Source organism: Cajanus cajan, chromosome 5, assembly GCF_000230855.2.
Source record: "Cajanus cajan strain Asha chromosome 5, NIPB_CcT2T_4, whole genome shotgun sequence".
NCBI classification, from domain to species: Eukaryota; Viridiplantae; Streptophyta; class Magnoliopsida; order Fabales; family Fabaceae; genus Cajanus; species Cajanus cajan.
This window is the reverse complement of record NC_138521.1, coordinates 51,001,584-51,027,209: the sequence shown is the minus strand read 5'-3', so window position 1 is coordinate 51,027,209 and position 25,626 is coordinate 51,001,584. Positions and strand designations below refer to the sequence as shown.

The window sequence follows — 25,626 nt, the reverse complement described above, 5'->3', positions numbered from 1 at the left end:
TGACAGCGGGACACGCCTCCTAACCCTCCATGTTATTGGGAAGCCTCTCTTCCACATGGACCCACCATTAAGAAGACTTTCGACACAAGGGATGTCAAACTTGGATCCACCTACCAACCATCATACTCGTTAAGCCGGTCACCTCAGCTCAGACCATCGGCTCTGATACCACTTGTTGAGCACCGGGGGGTTACACACACATACAAATGTCTCCACATTGATGAGATGTTGTCCGCTTTGGGCTCAAGCCCTCACGGTTTTGCTTTTAGACATCACCTAAAAGGCCTCTTAACCAATGGAGACAAGTGTGTGTATATAAACTCATGTCCATCCTCTTATTTGAACGATGTGGGACTTTGCTTGCATCCCAACACTAGTTGCACAAATAAATTACTTGAAAATGGTTGGTACTGTTGTACGATATACTTTAAATTATTTATATAAAATATACACTACTAGAAAAATTAATATTTGTGACGAATTTTGTGGCGGAAAAAATAGCATCGCTAATAGTGACGTATTTTGTGAGGGAATTTTAAGTTTTGTGACGGACAAGAATTTATTGACTTTTGTGACGGATTTTGTGACGGAAAATATTCCGTCTCTAAAAATCCGTCAAAAATTTCGTCACTGAATCAAAAAAAAAATATTTGTGACGGATTTTGTGACGGAAAAATTTTCGTCTCTAAAAATCCGTCACAAATTTCATCACTAAATAAAAAAAAATGTTTGTGACGGATTTTGTGACGGAATGAACTTCGTCTCTAAAAAATCCGTCACAAATTTCGTCACTAAAATGAAAAAATTTAGTGACGGATTGTTCCCTCTCAAAATTCCGTCACAAATAGGTTAAAATACTTTGTGAAAAATTTTGTGACAAATTGTTCCCTCTCAAAATATTAAATTTTATTTATGAAACTTTTATATTTAAGAATTATGCATAATTAAAGAAAATATGTTAAATTTTTTTTTAAAAAATAATAAAATTAAAAATATTTTATTTCATTAAAGGACTGAAAAAATTATGAAATTCATTTAATTAAATAAAAAATTGTCAATTTTGAACATAAGAAACTAAGACATTCATTAAAAATATTTAAAAAAACTTGTGAAATAAAAAAAAAAGAATATTAATTTAATTTTGGCTTAATTACATTTTTGATCCCTCAAGTATTGTAATTGTGCAATTTTGATCCCTAAGATTTTAATTGGATAATTTTAGTCCCTAAAGAATTGTAATTGTGCGATTTTAGTTGTTTAATTTTTAATTGAATAATTTTAGTCCCTCAAAAATCATAATTGTGCAATTTGAATCTCTCCCATTAAAAATTTAATAATTTTAAAATTTTAATATATATATATATATATATATATATAATAATTTAAAATTATACAATTATTTGCTTATTTAAGTTAACATATACTATAATTTTTATTAATGTAACAAATGATATATATTTATTATTACTAAATAAATAAAATTTATATATTATTAATAATTTAATATTGCTAATAAATTAATATCAATAATATTTTTAGTATATTTATAGATAAATTGATAATTTGATAAATACAACTTAGTATATATTAATATACTTTTACAAAAATATAAATATAGTAGATAAGATATGTATATTTATATTTTTGTAAAAGTATATTAATATATAATAAGTTATATTTATCAAATTATTAGTTTATGTATAAATATACTAATAATATTATTGATATTAATTTATGAATAATATTATAAAAATATAATATATATATATATATATTTTATGTATTTATTAATAATAAATATATATCATTTGTGTGACACCCTCTACTCCACATACCATAACACAAATAACAAAAATTGAATAACATAATCTTTTTCATAATTGAAATACCAAACATGTTTAATTCAAATCAAAACTCATGTATTTGTGGAATTAAATAGATATTCATACATCTCACGCAACAAGGAATACAACAGAACAATCAAAAAGCAAAATATAAAGTTGCATAGTTTATTTGTTGCTCTCAGGGTTCTCTTAAGAACCCACAGAGTACTCTAATCCATACAATAAACATCTTACTCATATAATTGTCTCTTACAATTGCATTCCCTTATGGTGTGTTTGGATGAGTAATTTTACAAATTCAAGGAATTTGAAATTCTTGATATTTGAATTACTTTGATTTCAATTTCTATCATTGTTAAAATATTTTGTTTAGATAAGTCAATTCAATTTTTTTAAAATTTTAAATTGTTAATTTGGATATGATAATTTGATTCTATCATGATAAAATTGCTTTTAAAAATATATTTATATGTTGAGATTTTTAAATAAAATTTTATAAAAAAAATGTTAACCAATTTTTAAATATTTAATAATTTTAAAAATTAATTTGATAATATTTAATAATTTTTAAAGTATTTTTGAATATTCAATAATTAAAAATATGAAGATATAAGATAAAATATATAAGTGAAATAAGGGAAAAAATATGAGGAATTTCAAATTCTTACATTTTTGGGAGAATTTGAAATTCTATTATTTCAAAGAATTTCACAAATGCTTGGAATTCAAATTCTTTGTAAATTCTCCATCCAAACAAAGTATTTCACCTAAAAAATTTAAAATTCTTCAAATAAATGAATTACCCCATTAAAATTCCTCATCCAAACATACTCTTAGGTTTCTCATAGGAACCATAGAGATATTAAAATTATACATTTATATTTAAATATAAGAAAAACAACAAAAAGAAGCATGTATAACCAGAACAGTCCGTTCTGAAACCAGAACGGTCCGTTCTGAAACCAGAACAGTCCGTTCTGAAACCAGAACAGTCCGTTCTGAAACCAGAACGACCCGTTCTTAAACCAGAACGGCGCGTTCTGGAATCAAATTTTAAGGTACAACAGCCACGTATGGAACGATCCGTTCCGCTTTAGTTTTAATTGACTATTTTAGTATTTTAGAACGGCCCGTTCCACTTTGGGAACGGGCCGTTCTGTATTTGCGTATTGATCATAAATTTATGTGTTAGAACGGGGCGTTCCGATTTAATTTTAATAGGCTATTTTAGTAGTCTAGAACGGCCCGTTCCAGTTTGAGAACGTCCCGTTCTGAGCTACCTAAAAATCAAAATATTACAAAAATTAATTTTCATAAATATTCATTATTAAAATAGTAATAATTATTAAAAACCTTTAAAACATTCTATAAAAGTCATTAAAATAACTATAAGAAGATAATGTCCACAAATATAAAATAAATAATAATTAACTAATTTAGTTATTTATTGAAAAATATCTTTCTAATTTCATAATTTTTAATTTTAAAATTTAAATTTTTAGTTAAAAATTAAAAATTTCTTATTTTTTGTTAATAAAATAATATCCTTTAATTTCTTAATTTTTATGCTTAAAAGCAAACTTATAAAATAATCTAATTTAGATTTATGAAAGAAATAAGCACAACCTAAAAAATGGAGATATTTTATTTTGCATGAAAGTTATTAATATGACAGGTATTACTCGATCTTGTGTTTTCAAGTATCCTAATATTGTGAAAAATATGAGTTAGAATTGATTTAAATGAATAAATATTAGAACTATATATTCAAATGTATCACAAAGAAAAAGGAAGGGAAATAACATACACTACAAGAAAAACCCAAAATATCATTATTAATTAAAATAAGGGAGGAAAAAGTTAATTTATGTTAAGCAAATTAATTATATGCGTCTATCATTTGTTTCTAATTAATTACATCCAATATATACTATGTCATTTTTATGAAAAATGAATTTCATTCATCTTTGATTTTGAAAATAAGAATTTTTCAATTCATTTTTTAAAATTATTACTTAAAGTTGATATATATTTTAAATCATAGTGTGCATGATATTTAATTTAAAATATATATATATATATATATATATATATATATTTCAAAAGTTGAAATGAAATAAGAGATCAAATCTATTGATATTTGTATTAATAATTTATTTTCTCTTAATATATAGTATATAAATAGTATTATCTTATATAAGTAGTAATTGTATGTGCCACTATTAAATAAATAAATAAGAAAATTAATACTTTCTTAAAAATTTGAGAATATATATATACAACGTCATTTAGAAAAACTTCAAGTAGGGGTCAATGTAACTTTTCCTAGCTAGATTAAATGTTCTTTATTTAAAAATTAAAACATTATATTTAAAATAATTACACTAAATAATTATTTTTGTTCTTAATCTTGATTGATTTAAAAAATATCTCTCCAAGTTGTAGTAATTTATTAAATTTTCATTTTATTAATTGATTTATGAATTTTATATTTAAGTAGTAAATCAGTAAAATATAGGTAATGAGTATAAATATATGAGTATTATATTTAAAATATAGGTAATGAGTATATATATAATTTGCTTTCCTTTTGTGTTTCATTTTCTCTTTATGCTTTTTTAGTTTATCAGTTGTCGTCCTACATGTGTTTGTTACCTTTTTCTTTAATTTGGATTTTATACGATGTAAGTTTTAATTAGAGATTCAACGAATCATATTAATATTAAAGATTTCAACAAATTATATTACTATTAAACATCCGATGAATAAGAATATATTTGAAGAAATAACTTATTTAACATATTATATAATAAGTTTTTATGTAATAAGATCAATGAATAATGATATGTTTTAAGAAATAACTTCTTTAAGATCTTATATAATAAGTTTTTATATGATAAGATCTTATAATATTATAAGTGTTTAAAATTTAATAAACTTTTGTATTTGAAAATGTTAAAAAGTAATTATATAATTTTAAAGTGTTGGATGTATAATTATTTAAATACTTATAGGATGTTATTTCATTTTAAAAATAAAGAAAAATTATTATAATTAAATTTTGATTGAAAGTAAAATAAAAATATAAAAAGTAACTAAATAACTTTAAAAAAAATAATTAGAAAATTAACACGTATAAGAAAGAAATAAAAATAATTAAATATAAAAAGTAACTAATTAAAAAATAATACATATAAGCATCACACATAAGTACTTAAAAAAATGCCAAAAAAAAAAAAGAAAAAGTGTAATTAGAAATGAAGGTAAAATTTAGAGAAATAAGAAAGTTTATGCGCGACAAAATTTTAAGTTGCCTTTTTCACTTGCTAATAAAAAGTTTCCTTTGTTGATACATTATTCAAAAAAATAAAAATAAAAATAATATTAAAAATTTAATATTTTTATAAATATTAGAGAGATTTTATTATGATTTGAGTTATAATTTTTATAATGTTTTGATTTAATATTGACTGAATAAAGTTGTCATGAATTGGGCTTATGGGTTTTTTCCACTTTTGGGCTCCTAAACCCATTATTAGAAACCAAGCCCAACCCATTTACTTCCCTCTGAAATTTAACAAGTATTTCATTCTTCCCTCCGAAACCAACCCCAACCCATTTACTTCCCTCTGAAATTTAACAAGTATTTCATTCTTCCCTCCGAAATTGAACAACACAGCTTTCCACTGCCCTAGCACACATTCCAGACTCCCTCGCCGGCCACGACACTTCCTTCCCTGTTCTCTTGGAGACCCATCTTTGAGAAACCAATTCTCCCCACGAATGTAATCATCTAATCACACAAAGATCTCACCTTTTTCCTTTCCAATTTCTCCTTTTCTATTCAACTTCTTCAATTTCTCCTTCCCTGTTTTCTTTGAATTGCTGCGGTGACCCCTATGTTCTAGGTAGTGTATGCTTTTCAAAATTTTGGTTGTGCTCAGGAAAATGACAAGGGTGATACATTCAAATGGCATCCACCGCAAGCCTCGACGTCGCCAACGGCCCCGTGATAAGCCTCCGCGCCCTCCGCAAGAAGCTGAACCGCATCAACGCCATGGAGGACTCCGTTTCCCAAGGGAAGCCGCTCAACAAGGAGCAGGAGGAGGTCCTCTCGCTCCAACCCTCCGTCCTCGCCCTTATCGACGAGCTCGAAAAGCTCTGCCAGCCTCTCGCCTCCGCCCTCGCCGACGGAGCTTGAAGCCTCCGCCGCGAACAGTTCGCGGGCCGAAACCCTAGCCGAGAACTCTGGCTCCAGACTTTGACCTCAATAGGGGCGTTTTGAGATATTGTGCCTGTCAGGCTCTTACTTGGTTGCTGATAGTGGTGGCCCTCGCAATCGAACTGGTGGATTGACTGTTTCCCTTGCAAGTCCTGATGGTCTTGTCATTGGTGGAGGAGTTGGTGGAGTTCTTATTGCTGCAAGTCCTGTTCAGGTAACTAAATTTGTATTGGTGCCTGGATATTATATATGGAAGGTCATGGTTCACGGATCAAAATTGGAAACTTGTTAAATTTTGATGTTTTATTACTGTAGGTGATACTTGGGAGCTTTATATGGGGCGGATCGAAGTCCTTGTAAAGGAGTTTGAGAAGATGGGGTTTATTGTTGAGAGAGTTGTTGGCATTGCAGATGAGTTCATCAAGGTTAGGTTTTCTTTCTAAAAAGGACTTTTTAAGTAATTTTGTTCCATGGTCTATCAATCTTTTGATATAATCAAGTTCTAAGTGTCTAATTGAAGCTTTTTGATGAGTGGCTAAAACTTATTTGTCATTTGTTTAGTTGGCTGCACCTTTGGAGACACTTGGGAGGGCTGCAGCTGAACTACAGATCAAAAAACGGATTCTTATTGGTATATGCAAATCCCCCAAAGGGAGAATTTGTTCTTATTACTATTTTTAAGTTCACTGTGTCAGATGGTGCTAACTAGAATGTGACTGGTTGTGCAATTCCCATGTTTCTGTTAATGTGTCTTGTAATAACTGCCAGGTATGGATTTGCAATTTGAGGTGGAGGAGGTGGAAGCTTTTGTGAAACAACCTGATGGTTCTGTTTTCAGTTGGTGTGAGCGTTTTCAGTGCTACTGTCACTTGATATATGGAATAGTGAGTTCTTTCGTTAGACATTTGTCTTCTCTACAATCGAAATCTCTCTTTGTAATTTGATGTGCTTGTTAGCCAGTTCCACGCATGCTGCATGCTGCATGTTGTTTTATCTGATTCTCAGATTATAGGTGCCTTAGCTTTCTAATTCAAGAAAATATTAGGAAAATGCATTCTTGTGATTATGAATACAAAAAATGTGACATGTTAATAAATAAGCTTTATTGTTGTGCTATGACTACCATGGAATTGCAGTGTTGTATGAACTCTCCTATTGACATGTCGTAACATTTTGGCTCTCTTATAAATTGAATTTGCAGGTAAACAACAGCAAGTCAGCCAAAACCCTTAAATTTGATGGAAAAGAAATCCATTGGGAAATTGGAGAGAATCTTCTTTAGAAATTGGAATCAGAGAACATTGTTAAGCAAGTCTTTCCTTTGCATGGTGTTTTTACTCACATGTGCCATCATTTTTTCTCTTGATTAGTGTGGCTTGAACCTGAACTAATATTGCTTTTGGTTGATAGATGAAAAGAAGAGAAAGAAACTTCTCAGAAGTTGGGCACTTCATTGGTGGGACTTAACTAATCAGCCAATTGATGAGATTTATTCTTACTATGGGGCAAAGGTTAACGTGACTATGACTCTATGAGCTTTATAACATTATCTGAAAATGATATTGTCCATTCTCCTTATCCAATGATGGAATGAATAATGTGCAGATTGCAATCTATTTTGCTTTTCTTGGAATGTTCACAAGGTGGCTGCTCTTCCCTGTTGCATGTGGGCTTACATTGCAATTGATAGATTTTGGGTGAGCCAATATGTCTGTTGGTTTTTGTTTATGCTACCACTTCTTCTATAGTATTGCATCTAGTTAAGTGGTTTTATGGCTCCTCATTACATTTTAGGTCATTGAGATTAGTGGTGCTTCCTGCTTTCTTCATCATAGTGATACTTTGGGCAATAATGTTTTCTTAATTCTGGAAACGTAAAAATTCTGCACTGTTAGCAAGGTATTGTCTTACTTTTTTTGGGATCAGTACAATCACTTTTCTCATTCAATTGCTTTGATTCTTCCCTCTTCCTTCACACCTTTTCTCTTGTGTTTGGTATTGCAGATGGCCTATTAGTTCTGCAGTTGCAGCTGACCAAGGATACAAGATTCTAGGCAGGAAGGCCAGCTCCTGGCAGCCCCCAATGGAACTCTTGAAAGTATTTGAGTCTGATAGAGCTAAAGAGAAGGAAATATTTTAGAGACATGAGTGGCTTGGGCGTCTCATGCAATTCAGAAATGATGCTATAATTATCTTTGGCATCATATGCCTCCAGTTACCATTTGAGTTGGCATATACCCATCTTTATGAAGTTCTTGGTTCTGATTTAATTAAGTAAGAATATGTATCATTTTTTTTGTGCTTCTACTTATTAGTGTTAGTTGAGTATTCTGTTATGTCTTTTATGATTTTTCTTTCTCTGTGTTGTTCTCTTTTTCCAATAATTCTATTTTGTTCTTCCGTTCTTGAGTCTCAATTAAAGTATCTTCTGTTGTGTTTATATAATTATTGGTCTTTCAACATTTATTTTCTCATCCTACTATAGTCTTCTTTCTAGCCTCATTTCATGTTCTCTTTTGACTCTTTGGTGGCAATTACCCTGCTATAGTCTTCTTTCTGTCAAACTAAAAAGTTTCTGGTAATCGATTACCAGTTGCTGTAATCGATTACCAGAGATTTTCTTTCCTGGCATAATTGAATGTAATTGCTACAATAAATTTTACAAAATATTTTTAATCTTTTTAATAATTAATTTAGATGTAACATCTTGCTAACTTACACTTATGCTTGAGTTGTACTAATTTGATGATCTTAAATTTTATAAAGTTTTACTTAGATACAAAGATGAATTTAAATTTTAAACTCGATGGCTTGTTAATTTTATAAAGTTTAAATTCAAATTTTGAAATTTTCATCTTCTGGTAATCGATTACAAGAAATGGGTAATCGATTACCAGAGAACCCTTTAATAAGTAAATTTCGAACATATGATTTTCATTGTCTGGGTAATCGATTACCTATATATGTAATCGATTACCAGACTCTTAAATAATAGGCATCACAGTTAGTGACGGATTTTATCCGTCGCAAATTGTGACGGAATTATGACGTCGCAAATTGTGACAGATTCTAGTCAATAATAGGCATCACAGTTTGTGACGGATTTTCTTCGTCGCAAATTGTGACGGATACTTGGCATCACAGTTTGTGACGGATTCCTTCATCACAATTTGTGAGGGATTTTGACGGACTCACATACCTCTCAAATTGCGAGGGGTTTAATCCCTCACAAATTGCGAGGGATTTAATCCCTCACAAATTGCGACGGAGTTAGAGGCGTCACAAATTGCGACGGATTTTTATTAATTTCTAAACATTTATCGTTAGAAATTAGTGACGGAAATTATACTGTTTGTGATGCCTTAATTCCGTCACTAATTGTGACGGAGAAAATAATCCATCACTAAATATTTTGTGACGCCAAATTTTGTGACGGAATCATTTCTGTCACAAATTCCGTCACTAATTTATTTGTGACGGATTTTATGCAGATTAGTGACGAATTTATTCCCTCTCTAATTTTAATTTTTCTAGTAGTGATATTTGTTACAAAGAATGGTAAAAAATAGATGATACCCCAAGATTATCAACTAGAAAGTTAATAACATGTTGGAGATTCTCAAAATAAGCATTGATAAATGTCATATTTGCTTTAATCTTGTGATATAATTTGAAGTATTTATCTTATTTCCCTTTGACGATACCTAAATTTGACAAAAATTTATCATAATTTGTAGAAAATTAACTTTAATCTATAACTGAATTTTTTAGGTAATTTATAAGCTTTTTGATCTTATTTTGTAGTCGAGACAGAAAAGAATGAGAAAATTTGAAAGAAGCAAATGGAAAACTCGGTGAAGTATTAAGAGAAAAGAAAAATATTTGGTTAAGTTTTCACATTAAATGTGGAAACTCATGCTAAGCGTTAACCTTTTATATATCTATGTAAGCAAATTCAAGTTTCTACATGAGCATGGAAACCCAAGCTCAATGCCAATCTTCCAGAGACAAATTCAAGTTTCCACGCAAAGCATGAAATCCACGCTTAGCACCACAACTCCAAAGGTTCATTTTTTTGTTTTCCTTGTCTTATGCTAAGCGTGGATTTCTACACTTAGCACCATAAATGTTTACATATCATTATTGAGAAGATACAAAAGAGTTTATGACCTAAATGAGATCAATTTCAAGAACATATATCATTTGGCAACATTTCTTAGAGTATGTGTGGTGGTTAGAAGATCTCTCATGACTTCAAGATCAAGCTTCTTCATTTGTCCACCATTTGTGTTGTATTTCATGTCTATATGTAGCTAAGTTCTTCCTTAGGGTTTGATGTAACCTGATCTATTCTCATGTATACATTCTAATTATTAATTACAGTTGTAATTCAATATTATTGCTCTATCTTCTTTGCTTAGTGTTTGTTATGGCTTGATCTTCCTTAACTTGAATTTGTGGTTTTGAAGTATTGAAAAATACGTGAACCTTTAAAATGTAGTAGAATAGCTAATGGTATTCACTTCTAAAAATGGAGCAAATGTTATTAGTCATTCTTAAGCTCTTGTTTTTAAATTGGCTTCTTGGTTAAGTTACACAAGAAATTTATAACTTAACCAAGAAACTCAAACTCAAACATGTAAGAAATTTAGGGTTAGGTATATTTGTGAGTTGAATGATAATTTTTGAATTATAACTAGGTTAAAGTTTTTTTTGAAAGCATGAGATTCAGTGAAGTTAACTCCCATACATATTTCATTATTATTTTAAAATCAATTTTTTTTATATTTCAAGTATTCGTAAAAACACCAAAAAGATTTTCTATAACATTTATCTTTGTTTAAACACTTTAATTATTTCTACAATCAATCAATATTTTTATTCTCGATAGTTTAGTTTAGTATAATTAGCTATTTTTGTCAAGTATTGGGCATAAGTCCCTTGGAAAATAATATTCATACTCATTATTGAACTACTTGTATGATGGTACACTTGCTAAGGAGATAACAAGCATCATCATCCATAGTTGATAGTCATCAAGGTTCAATACCTAATTTGACCCATGATTTTATTTATCGAACTGAGAACCGGTAGATGTGCACTAAAGAAATTTAATTTCCAATACTAAGGGACCTTTTTGAATAAGTATATCCATCAAAGTAAAATATTAATGGTCGTAGAAGGTGTCAAACTTACATCATGAGGAATGCAAGCTCAAGTCAAATCCAAGACCGTTTGTGGCTAAAAATTATTTTAATGAGCTACAAAAAATATTTAAAATATACGAGTGTAAATTTGTGTGACCAGGATTATATATATATATATATATATATATATATATATATATATATATATATATATATATATATATACACTACAAAAAAAATATGTATTTAACTGGGTTTTTTTAACGAGGGTTATGCTAACCCTCGAGAACATAAGTAATTAACTGGGGTTTCAATAACCCTCGTTAAGTATTATTAAGTTACAGGGGTTAAAATTTAAAACCGTTGGTATATTTTAATAATATATTATTTTTTTAAAATTTTTTTATTTTTGTAATGATAGTTTTTTTTTTCATTTCCCTCTCACTTATCTTTTGGTTTCCCTCTCTCACCAAACCCTAAGCCCCCTCCTTCATTCTGCTTCGCAATCGCGAAGCCCAACCCCCTTCTTCCTCCGCCACATCACCCAAACCCTCCCCTCCTTCTCTCCCTCCGACTCCCTCGCCTTCCTCCACCTCTTTCGTTCATACTCGGCGCAATGCAACTCGCGGAAGGCGAAGGAATCGAACCCGGCGTGCGAAGTGGAGGTGAAGCGCGGAAGGGAAGAGCGTCCGCCGCAGATAACGGTGACCTTTGAGCAAGTCTTCGACGCCACCTCCACGCCCGCTCAGAGCATAAGAAGCCTCATTCTGGAAAAGGGTCAATACCTCGAGACCGAGCGGATGTTCCGCGAAGCAGGCGAATCCTGGCCCGTTATCATCCCCAACCAAGAGCTTTCCCAGACCGCACCCCCCACCAAAGTGCGTTTCCAATTTATACTTTTAATTTTGTTGCACATTCATAAATTAACTAACACATTCTCACTGTTGTTTCATTCATTTCTCTTATGTGCAAAGTTTTACAATTTCTGTGAAATTTGGCTTATAGCTATAGCAGTTTTATTGAGTTCATAACTATACATGATTTGCTTAATAATGTGTACCCCTGAATTGATGAAATTTGAAACTATAATCTTGTCATTGAAAGGGCTTACAAAAAGCTTGCACTTGATGCTCTGGTGATTCAGCAAGGGTGTTTAGCTGAACAAAAGAGTAAGGGTTTTCAGGTTTTATTTATTTCTTTGTTGCAAGATTTATGGATTATTTAATATGGTATAATGCTTTTATGTATGCAGTTGTTAATAAAGAGTGAAGGAAGCAAGGCTTGGAAGTAGGGATTGGGGTTCTGTGATACTCCATCCATCTTCGTGGTCCTCATCCAATGATTTGACCTATCTTCATCCTTGGTATTGGAATGCTGGGCTTGTCATGAAATCTGATAGTACAGTAGATCAGCACAAAAGGTATCCAGCATTAAGTCAATCGCCAGTGGAAGGTAGTGACAAGTTATACAAGCATGGAATTTTAAGTTAAGCCTGTTTTAAATTCTGGAAAATACTGTTAATTGCCAAACTTTGTGAGAGTGGAATGTGAAAGTGTTTTGCATTATTAGTCCCAATTCTATGCCCAGCTATTCATGATCATATAGTAAAGATAGAGATACAAAGTTATGCAATCAATGCCAGGCAATTGGCATAGTCCAAACCGCGTCAGTTAAACAATCAACATGATTCCCCAAGATTACCAAATAAAGGAAAACAAAAGAAGAAACCGAGTAGTTATACATTGCCACAACAAGAGGCATAAGTTCTAGGAAAATTTAGCAGGCTTGACAGCGGATAACAAAGTCTAGATTTGAGTGAAGAAGAAAGTGTTTGAGGTGTAATTCCAAGATAATCCAACAATGCTTTTCTAGCCAAATGCAATGGAATTTGCCCAACACCATACGTATTGTGCCGAGCTACCATGCTTTTTGGCTAATGTATGGTCTTTTTCCAAGTCTGTTTTTTCTAAAGTTGTCGGGGTGCAGTGCAGGATCACGTCGTGCATTGTTGGTTTTGTTGAAGTGTTACTTTATTATCTTGTTGTATCTTTTGATCGGTGTGTCAAGCCTTGGTACTACTTGTGATTTGGCTTTGTTCTCACCATTAATTGGTCATAAATTTTGGCTTTTACAAAAGAAACTCTATCATTTGATAAGAACTAAAGGATGATCAACCACGCAACTACTTAAGACAAGGGGATTAAAAACTTATTATCTTCACGTGATAACGTTGGACATAATTATTTATTTATTCTGGATGGTATATATTTTAATGAAATATATATATGCCAATGACAGTGTGCCTTTTGTCTCTATCCCTTCATAACGTGCAAACCAAAAGCATGAACATGAAGTAAGCTTACATAAGTTGCAGATTTTAGAGGCAGAAAAAGTACACTATTGAGAATTCCTTTGGAAATTTGTGTTAGATATGAGATGAGGTAATTGGCAACTGTTGTGTCTCCATTTCAATGTTAGGTTTTAACTCCTTTAAATTGTTGTTTTTGCTTCTTTGGATCTCAAAAAAATAGAATATTGAATGGTACCTACTTGTATAAATCATTTATCGTTAACTAATTAGATGTTATTCATTAAAATAAAGATTAGTTTTATGTCCCATTCTATAATTCTTGCTTTCTAATTTCATATTTGTCTTTCTTCTTGAAATAATATCTAGATAAACATCATTGATTGTGTTGTGCTCCTTGATAATCACCGAATTTGTTGTTCCCAAGTTGTGCTTTAGCTTCTTTTGATTCCTAAAAAGGCAATATTTGTATAATAAGAATTTTTCATTCTAGATCTAATTTGAAGTCAATTTTAACAAAGTTCGTAATATTTTAGGTATACTTTGGTGATCTTGTTGGAATTTATGAAACTTTTTTTCATTTTGTCAACTATCTATATAATTAAAACCTTATTGTGGTTTAAAGTTTTGAAGAAAACAAATAAAATGTCACGTTTAATATTGGTATGATTTTCATTTCTATTTATGTTTTTATTTGTTTTGATTTTTCTTTTGAAATAGGTTATTGAATTGAAATCACAAATGGCTGAACAAAATCAGAAAATAGAGGAACAAAATAAAAGATTTGAGACAATGATGATTTTTTTTGCATAGAATTATCAGGGTCAAAGGCTTCCTGACTTGCCTGTATTTCAATCTTCACCGGTAATATTTTAAATTTGAATTAATTTTATAAATATTTTAAAATATACTTTATATTTCTAACTAAGTTTTATATTTAATTGTAGGTATCTGACCAAGGAAGTGCACAACCAATTAATGTCCCTAATCATTCTCCAACAAATTCTCAAGATAGACAATAGGGCTATATTTGTTAGGGAAAGATGTTGTTGACCTTTTTGTTTTAGGAAAATCAATATTTTGTTGGATATGTTTTTATTACTTCTTTAAAGTCATTTTGGATATTACTAAACTATCAATGTTACTAAACTATGGATGTTGCTTGTTAGGAATTTTTTTGGATGACTTGTTTATGTACATTTGCTTATTAATATATTAAATTTGTGGATTGTTTGTTCATTTTATTTTTTAATATTTATATAACTTGTGCATTTCAAAATTTATATATAGATTGAAATATTATACATGGTTAAAAACCATTTATAAGCTACAGGGATTTAAAAATTACAAGTACAAACAAGATATTAAAAACATAGTGTGGCATTAACGAGGGTTTACAACCCCTGGTAAATTATGGGATTATATAAACAGCAGGTTATGTGACAACATTAACGAGGTTTAAAGCCCGTAGCAAATTACGGGGTTATCACAAACAGTCAAAATTGATGATGGTGTTAACGGGGGTTTATAACCCCTGGTAGACTATGTCGTTAACGAGGGTTACAAAACCGTGGGTATGCTATGCATTTCCGGGGGTTGTCAAAAACCGCTGGTAAATCGCTTGCCACGGATGCTTTCCCGGCAAAAATCACAACCGCAGGAAATACATTTTCTAGAGGTTTTAACCGTCGGTAATGCCAAAAATAACCCACGTTAACTCTATTTTTTCTTGTAGTGATATATATATAATTAACATTATTTTAAGAACTTGTATTAGTACAAAGAAAATTTTACATCAATTAAATTTTAGCCAATGTAAAAATACATAAATTTTCATCCTGGTGCAATCAAAAAAATGTCATTATATTACTTTTTTCATTGGTTGCATAAATGCGATATAGAAAGGCATTTTTAGACAACCATTGTTGGCAATTCCTTTGGTGTAAGTTCTATTTAAAGGGTACCAATGCCGCTTTAAATATATGTGATTTTTATTAGACATATTATTTTATAAGCAAGTTTCAATTTTTGCATATTAGTCCCTCGTTAATTGCCCACTCTCTCCCCCTTTCTTTTCACACAAGGAATCTGCACCTACACCACCAACAACAACAACACCAATTCCAAGCCATTGAGGATGATATCATAGTGGAAGCAATGGGGCCTAGAAAATGGAGCACAAAGAAAACAAGGAAGGTGCAGGTGAGGCTAAGATAACAAGAAGGCCTTGAGGAAGACTAGCGGGATCCAAAAAAACAAGCCCAAGCCACCCATTATCATCACCCGCGACAACACCAACGCCATGAGAACCCACATGATGGAGGTGGAAAACGCGTGCGACATTGTGGAAATCGTGTCAGAGTTCGCAAGGAAGCGCCGGAGAAGGGTTTTTATCTTGAGTGGCACCAAAACTGTCACCAATGTCACTCTCGAACAACCGGCTTCTCTTGGTTAATAGACCTCCTATATTCAATGGGGTAGGAAACTCTATTAATAGACCTCCTATATTCAATGGGGTAGGATATCATTATTGGAAATCTAGGATGCAAATTTTTATAGAAGTCATAGACTTAAACATATGGGATGCTATTGAAATTGGTCCTTTCATTCCTACTATTGTAGTAGGTCATGAAATAAAAAATTTGCCAAGAGAACAATGGAGTGAAGATGATAGAAGAAAGGTTCAATATAACTTAAAAGCCAAAAATATAATCACTTCTGCTTTAGGAATTGATGAATATTTTAGAATTTCAAATTGTAAGAGTTCTAAAGAAATGTGGGATACACTTGAAGTAACACATGAAGGTACTAATGATGTGAAAAGATCTAGGATAAACACTCTCACTCATGAATATGAATTATTTAGAATGAATCAAAATGAAAGCATACAAGACATGCAAAAGAGATTTACACATATAGTTAATCATCTTGCATCTCTAGGAAAAGTGTTTCCTAATGAAGATCTTATTAACAAAGTTTTGAGATGTTTGAGTAGGGAATGACAACCGAAAGTGACTGCAATTGCTGAATCAAAAGATCTAACAACCATGTCTCTTGCATCTCTATTTGGAAAACTTCAAGAGCATGAAATGGAATTGATGAGACTAAGTCAAAATGAAAATAGAAGAAAAGTATAGCACTTAAAGCATCTTCATTCTCTCATGAAGAAAATGAAAAAGATGACAACATTGAGGAAGATGATGATGATGATGATGATGAAGATTTCAATCTCTTTGTAAAAAGATTCCGCAAATTTCTAAGGAATAGAGGAAATAGAAGAAAATTCAATTTCAACATAAAAAAGAACGGAGAAGAATCTTCTTCAACTCCAAGATGCTATGAATGCAATCAACTGGGTCACTTAAAATTGGAATGTCCAATTTACAAAAAGAAGATGGAGAAGTCAAACAACAAAAACTTCATGGATAAGAAAAGCAAGAAAGTATATATCACTTGGGAAGAAAATGATATGAACTCTACAAGTGATTCAGAAAATGAAGTTGTAAATTTGGGACTCATGGCCAAAGATTACGAAAGCGAAGAAGAGGTAACATCGTCTAACAATGATATCTTTATTACCTTTGATGAATTGCAAGATTCATTTAATGATTTACACAAGGAATCTTTTAAACTTGCAAAACTAGTATCATCCTATAAGAAAACAATTTCAAATATGGAAAAGGAAATTACTAAATTAAATGAAGAATTAGATAGTCTTAAATCAGAATTTAAAATGCTAAATTCCAAGAATGAAAATCATAGCTCTACAAGTAACTTGGAAATTACAAACATTACACATCCATGTACATCATGTCATGAATTTAAAGAAGAAGTTAACAACTTAAGGAGTACTCTTTCAAAATTTACCGTTGGTAGAAATAATTTAGATATACTATTAGGAAAACAAAGATGTGGTTTTGATAAAGTAGGATTAGGATACAATCCACAAAAACAACAAAAGAAATACAAAAATTTCTTTGTTCCTACACAAGTTACTAGTTCTCCATTAACAACATGCTTTTATTGTGGAAAGAAAGGTCATAATTCTTCAACTTGCTATATTAGAAAGAATTTTAACAATCTCAAGAATATGGTTTGGATTCCTAAAGGTTATTCTGTTATTACTAACATTAAGGACCCAAAGAAAACTTGGGTACCAAAATCAATTCATTCTTTGTCTTGAAGGATTCCAAAGACCAAACTTGGTACATCGATAGTGGATGTTCCAAGAACATGATAAGAGATACTTCAAAATTTATTGACAATACTCCTAAGAAAAGTGGACATGTAACCTATGGAGACAACAACAAAGGAAAAATACTTGGCATTGGAAGAATTGGTACAAATTTCTCAACCTCCATAGAAATTGTCTTACTTATGAATGGTCTTAAACATAGTTTATCAAGTGAGTCAATTATGTGATAAAGGTTTCCCTGTATCTTTTGATTCACAAAAATGTCTTATTGAACATAAAAATTATGAACATGTTAAAATAATAGGATTTAGAGTAAACAATATATACAAGATAAAATTAGAGAAAAATATGAGTTATTCTCAATGAATTGAGTGAAGATGATGAATCATGGTTATGAAATAAAAGAATTGCTCACATAAACATGGAACACTTAAATAAATTAATCTCAAAAGATTTAGAAATAGGATTACCAAAAATTAAATTTGAGAAAAGTAAACTTTGTGATGCATGACAATATAGGAATCAATTCATGTTATATTTGATGAAACTAACCTTGTTTGTCCAAGAAAAGATATTATTGATGATATTTTAGAAATTTTTGAAGACACTCATTTTCATGAGAAAACTCAAAAGGACAAAGAAGATTAAGGAATGGAGGATTCTATAATTCAAGAGAATCAAACAAACATAATTCCTCAAAGAGAGTTGAGAATCTCAAGAAATCATCCTCTTGAAAATATCATTGGAGACATATCAAAAGAGTGAATTGTCATCATCAAAAAGGGGGAGAATGTGGAAGAAAATATGCACAAAGTTTTGATGATGCAAAAGCATTGAAGAAAATAAAGGTCAAGTTAAAGTAAGCTGATCAAGAAGCAAGATCTCAAGTAATAACTAGATAAGTCTTGACTGCTTAGCTTAGTATGTAAAATGAACTTTTAGAATTTGCAAATTTGACTTGGCCATTAAAATAAGAATTTCAAGAAAACCTAAACTTAATATTTTTGAATATAAGAATAAGTTGTTTGAAAAGAAAGCAAAAAGAGTATTCAAAAGATTAAACAAAAATATTTTTAACTGGAAAATAGAAGCTCTTTATATCTTAGGTTTTCATAAGCTAAAACAAGTGATATGTTTCTGGTAATCGATTACCACTTTCTGTAATCGATTACCAGAGAAAGAAAACCTTTCAAAATGTTAAAATGCTCTATGGTAATCGATTACCATTGACTGTAATCGATTACCAGAAGAGAAATTTCAAAATTCGAATTTGAACTATACAACGTTTCAAACATTTTGAACTTAAACCGTTGTAATCGATTACCAAGTCTTGTAATCGATTACCAGAGCCTATTTTCTGAAAAATTATAGAGAGTTACAACTCTTCATGAAAAGACATAACTCAAGATACAATTGTCTATAAATACCTATAATTTTTCAGAGAAAGGTGACGAACTCTATTGTGAAACTAATCTTTATTAATCACTTGGCCAAAATCATTTGCAAAATCTCTAAAGAGTTCATCAAAGATCATGAAAGTGTAATATCCACTCTTCAAGAGAGTCATTCTGTATTACTTAATAGATCATTGGATCTGTAAAGGAGAAAGGGTTTTTCTCCTTATTGGTGTTTGAATCTCAACACAAGGAAAGGGAGTTCCGAGGTGTTGGAGGATTCATTTTCTTGTAAGGTTTACAAGAGTAGTGGAATTCTCAAGTGGGAGACTTGAGGACTGGATGTAGGCAGGATTGGCCGAACCAGTATAAAATCAAGTTTGCAATTCTTCTTCCCTACACTTTTATTTATTTGTTATTTAATTGTGTTTGAGTTGTTCTTCATCATCATTCTTAAGTTATATGATGCTAAGGGACTAATAGGGTTTTTATCTTGAGTGGCACCAAAACTGTCACCAATGTCACTCTCGAACAACCGGCTTCTCTTGGTTGATGGAAGAGTCTTGAAGAAAGGTTGATGATTCTTCAAGTTACACCTTCAACGACCTTTGTTCTTGAGGTTGAACTCTTCAACAACGACAAAAGCACCTTGAAGGATTCTTCAATGGTGAAACACTAAGGAGTGCTCGGTTACTCCTTGAAGATGAAGGAACCTTGAGAGGACCAAGGCACAAAGGTTGAAAACCTTTGTGAGGAACCTAAGGAGAAAGTTCTCCACGGATTCTAAGGTGACTTTGAGAAGAGAGAATTCTATAAGAATTTCTAAATTCATTCATCAAAAGTGAGGGAAAATGGAAGGTTTACAAATTTATAGAAGTAGGTAGCTTACGGAGCAAGCTAACCTTAACCATGGTTCAAGAGAACCATGGTTTGGTTGCTTGATCATCCAACTAGTTTAGGAGGCTTGTGGAGAAAGCTTCTATCTTAGTTGCTTGGGAAGCAAGCTAAGTTAGAAGCTTATAGCACAAGCTTCCCAAAACTTTAAGGAAGGAGAAGCAATTCAGCCAAGGAAGGAACAAGGCAAGCTAGGTGGCCTTTAGACTAGTTTGCTCACTAAATCCGTTTCAAAAATGTTTGATTTGGTTTAGTTAGGTTCATCCAAAAATGATGAGACCTAGCTAAATCAAATCTTTGAAAAATTAGGAGCAAAACAAGTCTAATATGTAAAATTTTGCCTAAACCCAATTCTAGCTCAATTATTAGTCACACCCTCAAGCATTACTAATTGCCACGTCACTTCTACTACTGAAAAAATAGAAAAAGAGTAACTTTCAATACAAGGTTAAATGGAGTCAAAGTCTCTAAGTAACCTACCCTAGAAACAATATACAATGGTCTATAAAAATGAAATAAAGTGTCTCATAAATACAAAGGCAAAATAAACCTATACAAGTAGTTATTTGCAAACATATGAAAAAAGTCTTCAAAATCATCCCATTTCTCTTGGTTCCTTTAAAGTATCACCTCTTGGATTCCTTGGCCTTGGCATATTTCCATGATCGGTTCTATCGTTACCTCCCACAGAAGGTTTGAGATCTTGTCCTTCTTGGGCTCCTTCCTCCCATCGCTGGCTACTTCCGATTTGACCATTTACTTGGCGAACGGCTAGGGTCAAGTGGTGGGAGGAAGCGTGGTTGGACTACTGGTTGCTTCGGAGCCTGTGGTGATCATGGATGCTTCGTTCAACAACACTACTTATGAAAGGCTTCTTTGGAGGATGAAGACCCTTAATGCAAGGAGGTTCAATTGGGTCACCCGGTGCAAGTGTGGTGTTGCTCAATCATTACTTATGAGAGGAGGTAATTCAACTACTCCACTTTTCCATGGTTTGCCTCCTAATCTTTCTAAATTTTGTTCAAATGTCATATGAGTTGCCTTTTTGAGCTCATAATCCTTCACCGTTCTAAAGGGTTTGTTTGGATAAACAACTTAGTTTGAGATAAATTCTCGTTAAATGAGTGAGGACTTATTGGTATGCTTGATTACAAAGCTTATTCAAATAAACTAACAAGTTATATTTTATTTTCATTAGTTCAAATAAAATATTCCCATCAATGTTGTTATAGTTCTATTAGCTTTTTTGTGTGAAAGAGAGTAGAACCAAAAGGTCAAAGATATGTAAGTAGTGTGGGACTATTCTCCAAAATGTAATAAATTAATAAGAGACTAATATGCAAAAATTGAAACTTGCTTATAAAATAATAAATTTGATAAAAATCACATATGACATCATTTAAATGGCCCTAATCAAAAGAGACACTGATACCCTCTAAATAGAACTTGCACCAAAAGAAATGTCAGGGTTGTTTGGTGTCCACGATATAATAAGATATTATAAAATGTAAAAATAAGATAGAACATTATAAAATAAGAGCATTTAAACCCATATGTATGTTGTCTCCTTCCACTTGCAACAAGATTTTCTCTATGAAGAATGTTAGCGACATTCTCTTTATTATTGAATGAAATTTATTAAAAATATACAAATTTACTTTAAAAAAATATCTTAACCGTTGAATTATAATTTCATATTAACTTATATTTATGCCAAATTTTGTAAAAATTAAACAATAAAAAGATTATCAAGAGTAGCTCACAATTTAATGAGAAGTTTGGAAGAATAATAATCCATGTGTGGATCATATGAATATATAGTATTCACATCCGTGAATACCCACTAAATAAAATTATTTAAACATTTATATTTTATCTTACATTTTTATATTATTTTTAATATTTCAAAAAGTTATCATTAATCGCAAGTTTAAAAATTAATATCAATTGTTTATCTTTAATAATAATTTTTATAATAATTTTTTATAGTTTTTATATTTAGTTTTTTTTTACAAATATACATAGTTATCAATGAATATCCGTGAGTATTTATAAAATTTATAGATATCCACTTAACGGATACTCGCATAGGTATATGACAAATTTTATCTGATGACACGAGTACATATATCCTACTACCCACTCTCACGGACTTCATTTGTCATCCTTAGTGGTGATAACAATAATGATAATGTACTTTCACTACTACTACTACTACTATTTTTGACGATAATATCAATGTCTTTGTTGTCACCATCATCATTTTTGTTACATGTTAATTCTGCATGCATGATTTTTTTGTCAATTTACTTTTAATTTTTAAAATTCAACATTAACAATTTTTATTATTTAAAAATAAAAAACTAATTTAAAAATAAAAATAAAAATCTAATCCATTTATATATTTAATATCCTATATATACAATTTTTTTTCATCTTATTCTTATTTTTTTTTATACATATACCTCCAAAAATACACCTCAAATTAAAAGAACATTATTTGTTGTGTCATGCGGCGTCATTAAAAGAAAATGTTAAAATTAATGATGAAACAACCTATATATAATTTTTTAAGAATTTGTCACTAAAATATTTGCAACCTTATAATCAATGACGAAAATCAACACATTTATTTTGTTATTATCCGTTAAAATATATTTTTTGGTACGGGAAACAGTACTCTAGAATGTGAATTAATTAAAGTAATTTTTTATAAAAAAGTAGTATACCATATATTAACTAGCTACCTTTTCCATCCATATTTTATGATAAAGCATGCATATATAGGATATAAAAGATAAAGCGCACAAGTAGTTGCGGACGTTGGAGGAAACCTTGCAGCAACATGACAAAGAAGAAAGAGAGAAGGAAAGAGAGCAAACTGAGGAGTTACCTGAAGGCGCCTTTAAGGTTCTTGACAAAGGCCAGGGACATGTACGTTCGTGGCATGATCGACTGCTCTGGCCAATTATCCTATGTGGACGCCTCCATGGGATGCCCCACTGCCCACCTTTCCACAGTTCCAAGAAGCTTCAGTGTTAACTCAGCTTCAAGCGAAGATGATTTCAAGGACCTCGTAAGGGCCGCGTCGCTTAGGAGCTATGGCCATCACTTTCACTTTGATGAAGCTGCCATCAAAATGCCTCGCAGTCGCAGCGCCGGAATTGGAAGGATCGATGAAAACAAACCGTGTGAGTTTGGCCATGATGATGTGATCAAGGTCAGGCCCAATATTTATCCACGAAGTAAAAGTTATGCCATCCATAGAGGAGGAGCAGGGTTGTTTTGATTATTACAACGTTTTGTAACAAAAAAAAAAACATGTAAGATAATGATTGCTTGTTGTTTCTCTTGTTTGATAATTTGTGAAAATCGTTCAGTCTTTTCTTCTGGCCCCTGGAGTGTTATGTGAGAATTTTAAAAATAATGTTTGGATTCAGAATTTGTAAGTACTGTTATGTGAATTGGTAGCAATGGAAATTTAAGTTTCGTTTCGTCCAGGAGTTTTGTTATCTAATGTTATGTCTACTACAATCTAGGGTTGTCTCTTACTCCAAACATATTAATTCCGCAATTTTTGCTCTTATATATTAAGAAAATGGTTAGAGATGAAAAAATGTTGATTCCATTCTGAGTTCTGCTGACTGAGGAAATGGCTTGCAGTTGAGGAAATTGCTCACTTGGAAGAGTCAGTGTCGTTATTAATATTGAAAAGTTGCATGTATTGGAATGAGTTGTATTTTTTATTTTTCGGTGAAGATTGGGAAGGTGTAACTGATAGCTGAATCGCTGATTTATCGCAAAAGTTGGCACGGCCTTCGCTACCAAGGCGTGATAAATGATACTTTAAGTTATTACTAACTTTCAAAGCAATGGTATATTGATGAGTCATGCCTATAAAAATCTAATGTTATTTATAGAATAATTTATACCTTGTTCGATCACAATCCAATATTTATGATAAGTTATTCGCTGTCATAATGACTACTTTAAGTTTTATCAAACTTGATTTATATTTAGTTAATAGTGTTAAAATTATATTCACAATATATATTTATAAACTTATTTGTTAATAACCCCAAACGTGTAGTTCAGCGGTAGGATTGATCCATACTTAAGTAATGTTAAGGGTTTAAATCCTGCCTTGTGTATGTAATCGCTTAAAGTCTTGGAGTCACCTATCTCACCTTTTGAGGTGCCTCCAACATAATAAGGAGATTAGTCACTGCTATCGGCGGTGAATACTTTAAGGACGAACAAAAAAAAAACTCATTTGTTAACCTCTTTCTATTATTAACAATATTTTATACTTTTTTCCCCTCTTTTCGTTGTAATAATATCTATCAACAAAATAGTAAAATATAGAAGAGTTTTATTACGGCAATCAAAATTAAAGTTTATTTAATTGAATTTCTGACTTATACGTGTACCCAATTTTATAGTCATTTACTCTCATACCTCAAGTGTTTTATATTCATGTAGAATGATTTTGAGCAAGATCCAATCACATGTGTGCCTATATCGGTGACTCGCGTTGCGGCATCTACATCAAGTTCATTGATGTAAATTAATTGTGAATGCAGAGTTACGTGCTGAGTAAGTTAAGGCTACTCAATATCCCTGTCTATTTCCAATTAATTGGGCTGGGTTATATAGTTGAAATTAAATTTTAGTTATAACCTCTGTTAAGTTTAAATTAGTTTCAATGCAAGAATTCTCCGCTGGTAATTACTTTACAGTATAGTTCAATTGTCACCAAAATCAGGCTGTGTTTAAAAAATTTGAGGCCTGGCCAAACTTTATAAGTCATACTTTAATATATTTTATTATATTTATGTTATTATTTAAATTTTTTTAACAAAAAATTTAATAATTAAACAATTTTAATATCCCATTTAATGTTAGTTCATTCAATATTATCTCATAACATATATAGGTTATATCAATTGAATCTTAAAACATTAATTAGAGAAAAACTCTTTTGAGAATGAATGCAAATATTTTTAATTATTCCATAAACATTAAATATATGTAAAAATAATCATTTTAATATAGCTGAAATCTTTTAATAAGAAATTAATTTCTTTTATTAGTATTTTTTTAATACTTTCAATTTAGAAAACAAGTCAATACTACTAATATAAAATTAATGCTTACTAAAACTTAAATTTATCTCAAAATTAATATAATATTTTATTTTTGATTTATTTTATTTTTAAATTTTCATCTATTGAGATTAATGTAAAAAATTCAATTTAATATTGTATTTTAAATTTTGTTCAAATATGCTATAATATAAGAAAATAAAATTATTTAATACATGCATAACAATATAATAAAAAATAAAACATTTTTATGAGAACAAAAGATATTAATATTTAAATAAATGAGTGATTTCATTACCGTCATTTTTATAAAAAAAGAAAAAGAAAAAAGAAAAAAAGAAATACAAGTCATTCTATTTTTTATAAAATTCAATTAGTATATTCATTCAAATGCCAATTTTTATTTTGAACTCAAAGAAAAATTAAACTAATCTTTTCTATAATTTTTTAAATTAGTATAATTTCTATAATTAGTATATTCTTAAACCATATGATCTTACTAGAAAATTATCCATAA

At 30.7% G+C, this 25,626-nt stretch overlaps 1 protein-coding gene and 2 long non-coding RNA genes across 3 annotated transcripts; all 3 read left to right on the top strand.

The window, feature by feature from the left end:
* Nucleotides 1-6,416: 6,416 nt before the first annotated feature.
* Nucleotides 6,417-6,952, top strand: LOC145957765 (uncharacterized). Its single transcript, XR_014433765.1, has 2 exons — nt 6,417-6,491; nt 6,628-6,952. It is a non-coding gene; the product is annotated as an uncharacterized LOC145957765 (long non-coding RNA).
* Nucleotides 6,953-7,328: 376 nt separating this feature from the next.
* Nucleotides 7,329-7,927, top strand: LOC145957764 (uncharacterized). Its single transcript, XR_014433764.1, has 4 exons — nt 7,329-7,394; nt 7,477-7,577; nt 7,672-7,763; nt 7,861-7,927. It is a non-coding gene; the product is annotated as an uncharacterized LOC145957764 (long non-coding RNA).
* A 14,922-nt stretch (nt 7,928-22,849) lies between these two features.
* LOC109810559 (uncharacterized) lies at nt 22,850-23,293 on the top strand. Its single transcript, XM_020374044.3, has one exon. It carries the CDS (start codon nt 22,850-22,852, stop codon nt 23,291-23,293), a length of 444 nt encoding a protein of 147 aa, XP_020229633.1.
* The last annotated feature ends 2,333 nt before the right edge of the window (nt 23,294-25,626 follow it).